The sequence below is a fragment of the Henckelia pumila genome, chromosome 2, assembly GCF_033568475.1.
Source record: "Henckelia pumila isolate YLH828 chromosome 2, ASM3356847v2, whole genome shotgun sequence".
Lineage (NCBI taxonomy): Eukaryota > Viridiplantae > Streptophyta > Magnoliopsida > Lamiales > Gesneriaceae > Henckelia > Henckelia pumila.
In genome coordinates this window covers 82,558,050-82,573,692 of record NC_133121.1, presented here as the reverse complement: position 1 = coordinate 82,573,692, position 15,643 = coordinate 82,558,050, and the positions used below count along the sequence as shown (strand labels likewise).

Sequence of the window (15,643 nt, the reverse complement as noted above, 5' to 3'; positions counted from 1 at the left end):
TGAATAGATCATTTGACCATAAATCCCAAGGCAAGCCAAAGATCCTCACCCAGCTATTGCAGCAAGCAAACATCTCTACTTCACTATTGATCTCTGCTCTCCAACTTTCAAAAAACAGCGTCACCCCTCTATCAAAATAGCCTTTCTTCAACCCCACGAAATAAGACGCCTCCTCTGCATTTCTAGGCCACCATGCTGCCTTATTGGCCTGGAATGGGAATATCTCTATCTTTCTCTTAACATCCTGGCTTAAAACAGAAACCACCTCCTCCCAAGAAATATTGACCCGTGCCTTGGTAATGATGATAGCTTTCTGCCACTCCTTTACTGAGCAGGGGCGGATATTCTCGTTAGCCAAGAGGTGTTGCGTTTCCATGTTCTCCATCTTCTTGGTTTCTCGCTGCTTCGAACAATCGACTCCCTTTCTATCTCTGCCATAAGCCGAGGCATTGGTGTTCTCCCTTTGTAAAAAGAAGCGTAGATGATTGGCCAGCTTAATCCAGCCACCCTCTGCACGACCACTGGGGATGATTACACGCTGCTTGACGCCCCCCTGCGCTATTTTCAACACTTCCAGAAACCTGCCTCTATTGTTGAAGTACTTGTGCGTGGATACCACAGCTTCCTGCCCTCTGAACTTGTTGAAGACGGGGCTAGAGATAGGATTCTTTATGAACTCCCAAAGTTTCGCCCAAAGCCACTTCGCGGAAATGACGTCTAACTCCAGAGGGAAACTCGCTTTCCTCGTTCTTTCGATCAGGCAAATCGAAGCCCCTTTCTGGCCCTTTCTGATAATGAATAGCTTCTGTTCGATTCTGACATCCTTCGTCACTTGTGTAGACCTTCTCTCGTAGGACCCCGATCTGTACTGGTTCTTCGCTTGTGTAGACCTTCTCTCGTGGAACCCCGATCTGTACTGCCCACGCCCAACCCACCTTGGCATCGTAGTCGGAAATGCTTCAAAGTCAAGATAAAGCTGGAAAAAGAAAGAAGAAAGGTTCTAGGAAGGAAGCGAAAAAAGGTTCGGGATTAGTAGGGAGATGGGAGGCAGGGAGGAGAGAGAAGAAAAGGGCGGGAAGAAAAGTTAAGGGCTAAGGCCGGTCGGATCTATGGTCGGAAATCTGAGGGGAAGAAGGAGGGAGGTGGGCTAGGCGTAGACATCGCGACGGGAGGGTTTTTCTTAGAGAGAGAAATTTTTAAAATTCCACCGTTTATATCTTCTTACCATTATTATCATTAATTGCAATTTATTATCTGTCAATAAGCTCAATCGTGATCAACAGCGCACTGCTAAATTTACGTTTGAGTCATGTATTTTTCAGGAACTAGCATCTGGGAGGATGGTTGTCAATGCTGAACATTGTGTTGGGCCGTATCTCCTTAAAACGAAGAACCTCTCATTTGTCGTTAAATTTGTTTCCACTTTTCAGTAAAATAAAGATAGTGATATCTGTTATGGCGCTATCGATTAGGGCATCCGAACTTTTTGTGCCAAGAACATATTCAGTCATAAAAACTCCAATATTCCTCGATGTGATATTTGTCAAAATTCAAAGCACACACAAAATACATTCACACCCCAACCATAAAAACCATCCAAACCTTTCTCTTCATTCACAGTGACATTTGGGGAAGTCCAACGTAAAAATATCATGGGTATACACTAGTTTCTCTTGTTTGTCGATGACATACTTGCCTCTCTCGGGTTGGGTTTATTTAATGCAGGAGAAATCCAAAACATACCAAAATTTTAAAATATTTTCACAAAATGCTCAAACCCAATTTTTTGCTCAAATTCAAGTTCTTCGGACCGATAGAGCTCATGATTATTTTCATTCCATACAACACAAGTTCCTGGTAACCCATGGCATTGTCCACCAAAGATGATGTGTTGATACTCCTCAACAGAATGAAGTTTCTGATAGGAAGAACCACCACTTGCTTGAAGTTGATAGATTCTTATTGGTTACCAACAATGTCCCGCGGTATTTTTGGGATGATGCCGTTTTGACTGCAAAATACCTCATTAATAGAATGTCATCTCGCGTGTTAAAGAGTACAAAACACCGATCCAATCACTCATTGTTTCTACCCTAACACGCATCTCCTTCCCACAAAATCGTCAAAGATTACAGGTGCTCCATTTTTGTTCACATTTATTCCCAAATCCCAATTGAAACTCGGGCAATCAAGTGCATTTTCCTTGGTTATGCTCCAAATTAGAACGGGTAAAAGTGTCATTCTCCAATTACCAAGACATTTTACACATCCATGGACGTTACCTTCTTCGATGATGGCTTTTTTATCCCAATTTCTAGCTTCAGGGGGAGAGTAGAAACATTGAATCTCAAAACTGAGAAACAATCAATCCACTATAAACTTTAGTGAGCCAATTGAAGCTCAAAGCCATCACAACCATTTATGTCAGCCCAAACATTTCAACACACTTGATCCAACCACAAATAATGACCTCGATCAATCCCTTACCAAGGTGCCACTCTGTTAGCCCAATAGACCAAGCAGGCCCAAAAGAAAGCCCAAGCCCTTATCCTAAGAGTGATCAGAAGGAACTATATCGGGGGAGGGAATAAATAGAGAAGAGATTGTTAGGGAGGGGTATTCGCGTTTATTTTGTTGAATTAGACTAGTTGTGCTAGGGGCAAGAGTCTTCCTCTTGTGAATGGATTAAACCCTTGGCTGAGTAGCAATACTTAGATTTTCATATTGAATCTTGAGTTGTATTTGTGTTTCGAGTCGTTAGGAATTATTGTTCCTAACAATTGTTGCGTTACCTGCCGTATTATTCTCATCGGAGAAGGTTTAAAAAAAATGGCAGCAACTAGATTGGAGGCAATGGAAAAGATGGGGATGACAATGCAAGAGCATATGTTGGTAATACGGGAGAATATGATTTTTCTCAGTCGTGCTATGGCTAAGTTGGCAGACTCTCAAGCTAAGGGGGAGCAAGGGATGAATACGAAAAAGAGAGATGATCGTGATTTTCAGGTGGGGAAATATAGCTCACTTTTTGGAGTACCAGTTATGGAGTCTTTGGTGCAACAATCGTTGGGAGGAATAAAGGCGATGTTGGAAATTATCATCAAAAAGCAAAACAGGTGTCATGCAGAGGGCTTCCATAGAGTTTTCGAGACCACCACCCAGGAGAAAACCAACAACAACATTGAACAAGGGACCCCTTATGCTGAAGAAGAAATCGACAGTTGTGAAGAAAAAACTAACAAAGGGACGAGGAGAATGCAAAATCAGTTGAGAAAAGAGATGGACAAGCCCTAAAGGGATCTCATAAACCTAATGATGATCAGGAACAAGGACGACAGCAAGTCATACACGAGGAGATGGATAACTCTGGATTCAAAAAGGATGAGTTCGGATCAGGCAGCAGGGACATCCAAGTACCTCATAGCAGTGGTAAAGATGCACACAACAGATAGGCTGTCGAAAAGGTTATTTTGGGCCCAGATCTACCGAATTCAATGTAAGTTTGTGAGATGAATGTAGGCAAGAAAGAAGCGAACAGATTTGAGGAAAAAAAACACGCCCAGCGACTACTAGATTTTCTGGGGATTGAACAAATATGCCAGATGGGATGGATATCAAGGATTGGAAGATACCCAAATATCAGCGGGATACTGTTAATCGCCCGATACAGTGGGCGGAAGGCTATGAAACCATTCGAATTTGTTCTTGCGATGACGCAGGAGGGGCGGAAGAGTGGTGCCACGTGCACAAGAGGTTTTTGCTAGCCAAGGTAAGAGATGGCGTTGAAGAACAATACATGGGCTATGATGTTTGTAGGCTTGTATATAAAAGTTGGATGGGTGTATCAATGGCCCATGGCCCTATTATATCTCAGAGGGTCAGTGGATTGACTGGTAATGGGCTGGGCTTCATAAGCTTTTGTGTTGGTGTTTTAATTTGTGTCTCACATCGGTTGGCTAAATAACCTGGGAGGCCTTTATATAGACAAGGGGCAAACCTCCCCTCTTGAGCTAGCTTTTAAGGTGAGTTAGGTCCAAGTCAATTTCTAACATGGTATCAAAGCCCAGGCCCTTCGTGTGTGTTGTACCGCCCATAATTGGGCTGCCTATAGTTAGACCACCCGTTAATATCTCCACGCTTCAGATGTTCATTACTGGGCGTGTGGCGGGTGTTGAAATATTGTCCCACATCGGTAGGATAGAGTTCATGCAAGCCCTTAATATAGACAAGGGCAACCCTTACCTCTTGAGCTAACTTTTGAGGTGAGTTAGGTCCAAGTCAATTTCTAACATGATATCAGAGTCTGGGTTCCATCGTTATGTGTTGGACGGCCCATCGTTGGCCTCACCCGTCCCATAGTTGGCCACCCGTTAATATCTTCACGCTCCAGTCGTTTCATTCTTGGGCGTGAAAGGGTGCGTTGGTGTCTTAATTTGTGTCCCACATCGGTTGACTAAATAACCTGAGAGCCCTTTATATAGACAAGGGGCAAACCTCCCCTCTTGAGCTAGCTTTTAAGTGAGTTAGGTCCAATTCATCTAACAGCTTTCTTCCCACTCAACCATGGAGTTGGTATGCAAGAGAGGCCCAAACCCTGATCCTTGAGTATTTATACCAGGAGAGCGGCAGTCCAGTTGCTAGTCAAAAAGCGAAGGAGTTGTGGGTGACGATAGATGGTTGGACATTGTTGTCAAGGGTCATCAATAATTCAAGGCTTGTAATTGTCAATGGTAGGAGGTCGTCAAAGGGTGAGTCAACCACAGAAGGAACTGGTCGTAGGCTCGTAGCATAGGGGTGAGAATCCAAGAAAGCCCAACACACTCGCACAAAGCCCTTAAGAAAGAAGCGAGAAGTCGCAGTGTGTAAGAGATCAAAGAAGGGCTTCATGGGCAGAAAGAAAGAGAGATTGTGGAGGCAGAACTAAGAATGTATAGCACTGCAGATTGCAAATTCTATTTGCTAGTAGATCCGTTGGGCTTGATGCGAGGTAACTCTGAACCTAACAATAAAAGAGCAAGGGACACAATTTTTGGGACCCCTATTACATAATTGGAGAGCCTAGGGCCGGGGGATAATTGTATATCTATATATGTGGTGAGGAGTTTGGAGCTGCCAACTAACAAGACAAAATAAGTGAAGTGTGGGTAGGAGAGAGTCATCAAGTCAAGTGGTGTTGGAGATGTTGCAAGTTTAAAATTGGTTCGGGATATTGTATGACAAGGGCAAGTTACTATTTAAACTCTGTGGTTGTGCTAATATGGACTGGAGTTCCGGGTTTGGAAATTGGGGGCAATGGCAAACAGTGTGCTAAAATGAAAGATTTGGCTTTCGTTACTGAAAGCAGCCGGAACATGATATATACTCAACTCATCGACCAAAAGACAACATCGAAGGATGGGGGAACCACTAGAGCTCAAATTCATAACTTCAACCTTGAGGACAAGGTTGTTTTGAAGAGGGCGGTATTGTTAGCCCAATAGGCCAAGCGGGCCCAAAAGAAAGCCCAGGCCCTTATCCTAAGAGTGATCAGAAAGATCTAGATCGGGGGAGGGAATAAATAGAGAAGAGATTGTCAGGGAGGGGTATTTACCTTTATTTTATTGAATTAGACTAGCTTGTGCAAGGGGCAAGAGTCTTCCTCTTGTAAAGGGATTAAACCCTTGGCTGAGTAGCAACACTCAAATTTTCATATTGAATATTGAGTTGTATTTGTGTTTTGAGTCATTAGGAATTATTGTTTCCTAACACACTCCCAGTCTATCACGTAGAAATACACCTCAACCAAGGCGTCAACAGGATCATGCACAAAACCACCCGGCCAATAATGCTTCTGTACTGCCAGTTTCCTGTGAGAACGATCAAAGTACTACTGAACTTGAAACTGATTCTCACGAAGTTGAACACAATTATCTACATCATAAACCTATTGCACAAAGAAAAGGAACTAGAACTTGCACACAACATCAAATATCTAACTTTGTCTCATTTAAACATTTATCACATGCATATCGAATTTTTGTGTCCAGGATAGATGAAGTTCAGATTTGATCTTCCATCGAAGAAGTTCTCCAAGACCAAATTGGATAACTGCTACTCATGATTAAATACAAGCACTTGAAAAAAAAATAACACTTAGGATATCACTCAGCTTCCACAAGGAAAAATGATGGTTAGATGCAAATGAATCTTCACAATTAAACACATGGCCGACGGAAGTATTGAACGGTTCAAAGTATGACTTGTAGCAAAAAATACAGTCTCTTATGGGATTGAGTGATTGACTACGAAGAGGCATTTGCTTCTGTTGCTAAACTCAGCACCATATGAGTAATCTTATCAATTGTAGCAACCCTAGATTGGTCGTGTATCAACTTGATGTGAAAAATGCATTTCTCAATGGGGAATTGGAGGAGGAAGTCCACATGGATATCCCACAAGGATTTGAGTCAAAAACAATGTAAAACAAAGTGTATGCCATAGAAATCACTAAATGGTCAAAAGCAATTGTCTCGAGCTTGGTTTTTACAAATCCATCTCTGTTCTTAAAGGAGAAAGATACACCCAGTGTCAGTCCAACCACACTACTGTTGTTAAACACTCAGAATAAGGTAAATAACTGTGATCATTGTTTACGTCGATAATATCGTCCTTACACGAAACAATGAGGAAGAAATGGCTCTTGTTAAAATTAGACTTTCAAAGGAATTTGAGAAGGATCTAAGACATTTAAAATATTTTTTGGGAATGAAAGTAGCCAGATCAGCTTTTGGAATATCAATTTCTCAAAGAAAGTATGTACTAGACCTTTTGAAGGAAACAAGTATAAAGACGGGTGAGAAAAGATTGTCCTTCAGTTGACAAGGGAAGATATCAACGATTAGTTGGCAAACTGATTTACTTGTCACAGCACGACCAGATATCGGGTTTGTGGTTAGTATTATGAGTCAATTAATAATAATCCACCTAAAGAGCACATGGAAGCTGTTTATCCGGTATTAAGATACCTAAAAAGGACTCTTATAAAAGGATTACTCTTCAGAAAAGCTTCACTAAGAAATGTCAGGGCGTACAGTGATACTGACTAGGCAGGGCTCCTAAAGTGATAGACACTCTACCTCTAGTTATTGTGCCTTTATTTGGGGAAACCTTGTAATTTGGAGTAAGAAACAATCAGTTGTGACTCGCATTAGTGCCGAAGTAGAATATTGTGCACTAGCTCAAGGAATTTGTAAGGAAATTTGGCTTAAAAGACTACTCAGTGAATTGAAGTTGGAAGATCATCTCATGGAACTAATGTACGGCAATAAAGCAGCTATAAGTATAGTCAAAAATCCAATCCATCATGATCGAACCAAGCACGTTGAAATAGACATACAGTTTATAGTGAGAAAATTGAGAAGAAAAAACTGAGCTAACTACACTCCTCGAATGCAATGCGGGACAAAGTATTTAACATGCATGGGTAGGGGGGTATTATCAGGAACAACAAAAATTCAACATATGTACTTAGATGTGATAATGAAAGCACGTTACCATGCCCATAATGAAAATCAGCTAACATTACCTGCGTAAATATCTTCACTGATATTAATGACTCGTGACGCTTTACTGATACCACCCCGAGTAATATGAAAAATTCGGTCGAAGACATCTGGATGTCCATAATGCATACGGACTCTGAATGATTTCAAATGGGAAATTAGATAAATTCCCAACATGTAGATTAAATGGTTCACCATGCATAAGGATAAAAATTATCAAATAACAGGAATTATACGAGAGACGTACATCTTTGGAACAAAATGTAATTGCATGCATAAGGAGAAACCAAGAAAAAGAAACACAAAGCATGCACCCGAAAAGTGAGACTAGAATGCATCATTAAATTAAACTACTAAAAATATATACACTTACTTCAAAGGTTTAGCCAAAACACGCTGACCCAAGGTCACGAAACTAGTCTCTTGGTTGGACATGAACCAAGCCAAGGAAGAGACACTGCATTGATTTCAAACACAAATTGTGGATCACAAAGATTTCTCACTAAATGAATTGAACAGTATATGAAAGAGAAGACCGTAAAAGTTATTCAACCTTCCAGTAAAGACATGTTCTCTTACACCAAGAATTGTCGGGGCCCGAAGACCATGATTTCCCCGAAATTCCTCAAGGAGATTTCGCATTTTCATTGCCTCCTCAAGGTAGTTGTCCTAAATGACATTAAATAAATTATTTTAAAAGAAACATAAAATAATCTTGCAACAAAACAAAGAAGACTGAAGTAATATCTTAACAAAATCATAGTAAAAGAAAATAACACTAAGCAAGTAGTGAGTATAGTGATAGTCTCCATAAGATTTATCATGTCTACATCTTTGTGAAATGTCTGATAAAATACAATTAGGGTGTGTTTGAAGTTATACATTATTAATTAACCTATAAATTATCTTATCTAGTCTAACGTTTCTTTTGTCATATTATTTATCCATCTTTCAATTATTTATCTCACATCAATCAAATCATAAATTATTTATCTTACATCAATCAAATCATTGAATTTAAATTACTATATTACTCTTTATAAATAATATTATTCATATTTTTATTAATTATTAAAAGGATAAAATAGTAATTTACTATTTTCATATAATATATAATCAATCAAATCAAACAAACTATAATTAATCAAATAAATCAAATCTTATATTAACTATTATTTCTTATTTATTTTTTATTACAATATATTACTTATCTCTATATTATTTATCTTATCACCAACTTCAAACGGACCCTTAGGAGATTGATATAATATTTTAAACTTTTACAAGATAATCTTTTCTTGTTTCCATAATCAGTGGGATTGATTCCTACATGTAGAGTCTATATTGTAACAATTTACAATACCAGCCAAATCAGCCCTAAATTGCCACTCCAGACCACCAAACAATACCAGCCAACACAGACCGCTCCCAACAGCGGTTCACAACCTGCTTCTAACATCCACTTGCAAGTTGCACCAATAACCATCCTAAAACCCATATTGACGAACCATATAGATAAGCACACAAATCACAAGGGTCGATAAAATACACAAACTGAAATTGCTTTTTGCACACAATCGTACACACATACACACGTCTCAGGACATGAAAACTTACACCCACACATAATAGAATTATACACAACCAAAATGTGTCCACGAGCACATGTACATACACATCACCAACAGGTCTTCATACACAATTCAAATTGAAGAAAAATAAGCAAATTAAGACTGAAACTTAAATTTGGGCCAACATCATGTGTAAGTTTTTTTGCAAAAAATTGGAAAGATTAGATTTGATTTTCTGATTTGTTGGGATTTATTTTCTGCTTCTTTTCCTAATTAATTGAACACTTTGTATTGTCGTCACTCAGTCCATATAGCCACCAAAACCATTTTTTTCACACCACAGTCAAGAATAAAAAATAATTAATAGAAACTCCAACTATGCAAAAGCTCAACCTTTTACTTGTTGAGTCATCCATTTATCAAAAGCAAAATCAAGTTTCTTCGACTGGCTACCATTCAAGAAAATAAAAAAATCCAAATACCATGCATATCTTGTACTAAACATCTAGAGGGTAACTTGCTATATTCAAACGAAAATAAATATATTACCTGGTTCATGTCAATTGTTTGTACAGCTTCTCCACGTGTGAAAACTATTGCATGGTTTTGATTCTCAGGTTTACCTTCTCCCAGCTTAGGATCCCCAGGAAGTTTAATAGAAAAAATTTCCTGTCCGTTGATGAGTGTTGAAATCAATAACATAAATCAAGGCTAAAACCAAGCCAGCAGTAATGCGAGCAATGCAGGTGTCATCGCATAGAAAGCATTGCTATCTGGTAATGGTTCTAAATCAAGATTCAACACAGAATACATTAAAGCTGTACATTGAATTCATCAACATGCCCAACATAATAAGATATAGTAGTTCAAAAGGTTCAGATCACAAATGAGTTCACAAGTACATGATTGAATTCGTCAAATTCCGTTGATGTAGATAGAAATGTGTGGAAACATAGGGACGGCAAACTACTTGCCCGTATCTCCTAAGCTTAAATAAGATGGAAAAGGAAACAAGCAATTTATTCCTCACCATTCTGAATGTAACTTTGATTTGAACGTCACACTTTCTAGATCTGGTTTAACACATCACACACAAGAACACTTAAGAATTATCACATTAAGCTTTTCGAATACATGCACATTCTTAAGGCCTCGTCCAAGATATCACTCAGTACATTAATCCAAGAAAGAGTGGCAATTCCAAAAATCTCTCAAAATCTCTCAAATAATGAATCTTTGACACATGACAAAGAAAGATACATATATATTTCGGAGTATGAGTTCTTAAATCAAATACCTGATCCTTCCCGTTAGCATCAGCTTTGACAAGCTTAGAATAATATTCCTTTGCCGGCTTTCCATCAGCTCCAACACCCTCCTCCACATGTATAAAGGCAACACGAAGTGCCTCGTTCCTGATAAAACAAAGACAGTGAGCGAGTGACAGTCTGCGATCAATTATAAAAGATAAGTTACATAAGAAAAATTCATGCATTTAAAATAGACATTCCGTTTCAGTTATGTATTTAATTATGTTTCGTCTAGCTCGAAGAATATTGCAAATCTACGTCATATTTTTTCACAACCCCCAAATGTCAATGTTACCAAGGCAACAGCCCAATGATACGACAGCAACAAAATGCAATGTGCCAGATATGCAGCTACTGTGTTTGTGTAGAGATATTCTGTGAATATTTGCTTCCTAAGCACATAGGCTAATTAAGGATAATTAGTGTCTAGTAGAATTAAGTCTGATTATTTTGTATAAATTTTTTTATTGAATTATTCTGTAAAAAGTAATAGACCTAGTGCTATGTAAAATCAAAAAGAGAACTTAACATAATTTCAGAAATATACTTCTCATTTCCATGTGATGCATTTACATCTTTTTTCTTTTTTCTTTTTCTTCTTCTCCGCCTATCTACACGGTATCAGAGCCTGGGTTTGATTACCAAGGCATGATCGTCCCTTAGAGCTCTGAAATTAACAGCTCTGACGTGAATAGCAAACCACCAAGTGGTGAAACAAAGGTTGCAGATGCAGCGATCAGTCCTTAAGAGTTTTGAAAGTAGCTGCCCTAACAGATTAAATTGATAGTACTGTCTCTCAGGGCCTTTTTACACCCTTAACTTTCAATTTGGGCCTTGGGATGAATAGCCCAAACAGAAATCTAAAAATCTATCTCCAACAGAGAGTCATGATTTCAGATGCAATTGTGAATTATTCCACGGGCAAAACAGATGAGATTAAATATCATCGACATGCAGCATATCTGCATACGCTACAAAACTACTCTAACTCAATTAACCATTCACGGATCGATTGGTTAAAAAATTTTGGAGTGGGCTCAATCGTGTAAACTAACAACTGATGCAAAGGAAGTTTAGGTAATTTGGAAGGAGAAATTCTGGAAAATTATAAAAAGAAGCCATGTGGTGGAGATTATCAAAAGGAAAAAAGAACTGCATGGAATTTTCCTCGGGGGTACCAACTTTCAGTAAGGAGCCATTAGATCCACTGCATAAATTAATCCAATCCACAAAAAGTAATTATTTACCGTCTGTTGTCCTTAATGCGTCTACTTTATTTATTTATCCTTTTTTTTTTTATAAGAAAGGATACTTTATTTATATACGTAAAGGCTATTAATTACAATAAGCGGACTAGTGGTCCGATGACGACAAAAGGCTAAACAAGACCCTGATCATATCAGCAATCTCTCAATAAATATGAGATTGCGACATTCTCAAACTCTATATGAGACCCAATCCAAGTACATGTTCTGACTTCGATCTTTTCCCAGCATTCTTTGCTCGACACTTCATTGTTATAAAAAAAAAATTTCTTTCTCTCTAACTCACCGACCAACATATGACATGAACCACCACCCTCCAAAAAATTATGCCCCTCTTGCCAAGAAGATTTCCAAGACCCGTGGCAAACACATCTTGCGTTGATCTCGGCATCACACACCAGTCTCAATTCATCCAAAGCTCTAGTCCACAAACCACTCATGAAGGTACAATGAATCAACATATGGTCCTGCGTCTCCCTCTCTTTCCGACACAACACACACCAATTTAAGCACAGAGCACACGTGGGCCATCGCTTTTGCATCATCTACGAAGTTGAAACTTGAAAACTTACCAAGAACCGCAATCCACGAAAAAACTTGAATCTTCGTTGGGACAGATTCCTTCCAAATAATGTGGAACAAAGAAAAAACGGGAAAGTTAACCCGTGATTTGAAATATTGTGCCGAGTATTCTTCAAATTCTTGTGAATTTCAGGATCTGCCTCGGGGGAGACGATTGGCAGCGCTAAAGAAAACGGGGCACAGCCTTTGTGCATATCCATGCTCATAAACGTGGCAAATTTGATCCTCGAGCTAAGAAAAAGTCTTTGTGAGGTATTCGCCTACTCAAAAGGGTTATCGTTGTTACTGTCCATACACGAAAAAAACATATGTGAGTTGTGATGTTTCTTTTTTTGAGGACACCTCTTATTTTTCGCTTCAAGGGGGGAAAAGGATGAAGCTCGTCACTCTTGGGATACCCTACCTATACTTGGTGTTAGTTTGGATGCCACAAATGTTTCCAATCCTACTCCGGTCAATGTTTCTGTTCCCAGTCAACCAAGTCAAGGTGTTTCCAATCCTGCTCAAGTCAGCCCGAAAATCAATGAAACTAGTAATCCAACAATGTTGGAGACAAAGGAAGTTCAACGACAGTGGGATATTGTCTAAAGATCCTAAAGTTAATCAAGAGATTGTGAAGCCTAGTCAAAGCCAAGAGGATGACTCGATGGTAGCATCCTCAAACAAGTCAGGTACATTTCTTGATCTTAACATACCAATAGCAGTAAGAAAAAGGATACTCGATCTTGTACCAAACATCCCATTTCCCAATTTGTCTCCTACTCTAAATTGTCTCCCACATTTCATGCTTTTACCACAAAAATATCTAGTGAATTGATTCCCAGGTCTATCATGGACGCATTGGCCATTCCTGAATGGTAAGTTGTTGTTCTTGAAGAAATGCGGCCCTGAAACAAAATAACACCTGGAATCTGGTTGAATTACCACAATGGAAGAGTACTGTTGATTGCAAATGGGCGTTTACAATCAAATACAAGGTTGATGGCTCCATTGAAAGGCATAAAGCACGTCTAGTGGCAAAAGGTTTTACTCAAACCTATGGGATTGACTACACTGAAACTTTTGCCCCAGTTGCCAAACTGAACACTGTCAGAATTCTGCTGTCGTTGGCAGTAAACCTCGATTGGCCATTTCATCAGCTCGATATAAAAAATGTATTCCTCAATGGAGAACTTCAAGAAGAAGTTTATATGTGTCAACCTCCTTGATTTGAAAAACATTTAGGAGGTAAGACTGTGTGCAAGCTCAATAAATCTCTCTATGGGCTGCTTGAGGGCGTTTGAAGAGGCTACGACAGAGACAAATTCTAAAGAGAAGGGCAAAGGGTTGGAGAGTCCTTCATCTCCACATTTTAAGTTTGTGTACTCAAGAAGACAAGAAAGAGCTGCAGGAAACGCTGGGAACAGTGAAGGGAATTGGTACACAGACCCGTTAGGAATTGGTTTACAAGGTCATACAAGTGACTGCTTGGGGATTATCGAGGATGAGATTCTTCAAGAAACAGGGGGCGATTTGTCTTCGAAGGATTCTGATTCGTTCACCGATAGTTCAGTAGTAGGCGACTCCCTTGTCAATTCCCCGTCAAGCTCATGTCTCGAGGACATGAGGGGCATCTTCGCAACAGACACAGGTTCGTACTCTATTCCTTCACAGGGACACGTGAGCGATTATGAACCCAAGTCGGATCCGTTGGCGATTCCAGTCAATCCCAGCCTTTTAACCCTTCAAATCTTTTGTTTTCTGTTGGGAGGGGGGTAGGTGCAGAGGGGGTAGAACCAAGCCCAAGGGTGAATGATAAGCCATTAATGTCGGAGGAGCGAGCAAGAAAGGAGGAGGCTGGGGTTTCGGCGGCTGTCAAGGAGGAATTAATCAAAGATTGTCTCGATAAAATGGAGGTGCGAAGAGTCAGCTTTGGAATTCCAGAGGCTGTGGTCTTAAATTAAAGAGTCCCAAGGTGTGGTCTACTTAGGGCGATACAGTTGTTTTATGCGGATTTTCTCATGGAACATTAGAGGGGGAGGCTCGAGCAGTAGGAGAGGGCTGATCAGAACAATACTACGTAGAGAGAAACCGGATATAGTGGTCCTTTTGGAAACTAAAAGACAGCGGGTGGACAGGAGGTACTTAGCAAGCCTCTGGAAATCAAGATTTATAGAATGGGTGGAATTACCGGCGTTGGGCAGATCTGGAGGCATTTTGGTGACGTGGGATCCCCGGACGGTGATAGTGAAGGATAATTTGATTGGGGAATTTTCTGTATCTATTGAAATAGTAAAGGATACCAACTCAACGTGGTGGTTTTCGGCAGTCTACGGGCCATGCGGACCAAGAGCTCGACAGATTTTTTGGGATGAATTAGCAGGTTTGAAGGAGATTTGTGGCCCGTTATGGTGTGTAGGTGGAGATTTCAATGTGGTCAGAACATTGAGCGAGAAAATGAACAGCAGCACTTTAACCAGTAGCATGAGAGCCTTTGACGCTTTGATTAACGAGCTAGAACTGTATGATCCTCCCTTGTTGAACGCAAAATTCACTTGGTCGAATATGAGGGCTTCACCCATTTGGTGTAGGCTGGATAGATTCTTGCTATCGGGGGGATGGAAAGAGGTGTTTGGGTGCGGTAGGCAATCAGTGCTACCGAGAATTACTTCCGATCACTTTCCTTTGATCCTGAATACATCGAAGGAAGAGTGGGGGCCTACACCCTTCAGATTTGAAAATATTTGGCTTAAGCACAAGACCTTCAAGGAGGAATTCACCAACTGGTGGTCGAGTCAGAGTCCTCAAGGCTGGGAAGGCTACAAATTTATGAGCAAACTGAAGGGAACGAAATCGGAGATTAAGAGGTGGAATGTACAAACTTTTGGAAACCTAGACATGAGGAGATATGAGCTGGAAAACAAGATTCAAATGCTGGATACTCAAGAATGGGAAGGTACGGGATCGGATAATGTGGCGGAGGAAAGAAGAGCTGTCAAAGCTGAGTTAGAGGAGTTAACATGTAGGAAATTGCAAATGGAAGCCCAGAAGGCAAAAGTCAAATGGTTAAAGGAAGGGGACTGCAACTCAAAGTTTTTCCATTCGTTACTTAGCCAAAGGAGAAGCAGGACAAGTATAGAGAGGTTGGAATTGGAAGACGGAACTGTGAGCTCCAATAAAGAAATTATCAGATCAGCAATTATAGAGTTTTTCACAAAACTCTATAGCGAACCAGAGAGAGGGGGGTGGGGTATTGAAGGGGTAGAATGGAGCGCAATTGATGGAGATTCTATGGAGCAGCTCGAGCTACCTTTTACCGAGGAGGAAATTAAAAAAGCAGTGTTTGATTGTGAAGGATCAAAAGCTCCGGGACCGGATGGTTTCTCAATGGAAGA

General features: G+C 40.0%; 1 protein-coding gene across 1 annotated transcript in view; it reads right to left on the bottom strand.

Annotated features, from left to right (window-relative positions):
- The window catches only part of LOC140877106 (callose synthase 10), a 60,455-nt gene that overhangs the window by 16,602 nt on the left and 28,210 nt on the right, over positions 1–15,643 (bottom strand). Inside the window, exons 35-39 of the mRNA XM_073280631.1 lie at positions 10,410–10,527; positions 9,662–9,781; positions 8,095–8,210; positions 7,915–7,998; positions 7,565–7,677 (exon numbers count right to left, since the gene is read on the bottom strand). Of these exons, the coding sequence (XP_073136732.1) occupies positions 7,565–7,677; positions 7,915–7,998; positions 8,095–8,210; positions 9,662–9,781; positions 10,410–10,527 (551 nt within the window). The remainder of the gene's footprint in view (positions 1–7,564; positions 7,678–7,914; positions 7,999–8,094; positions 8,211–9,661; positions 9,782–10,409; positions 10,528–15,643) is intronic.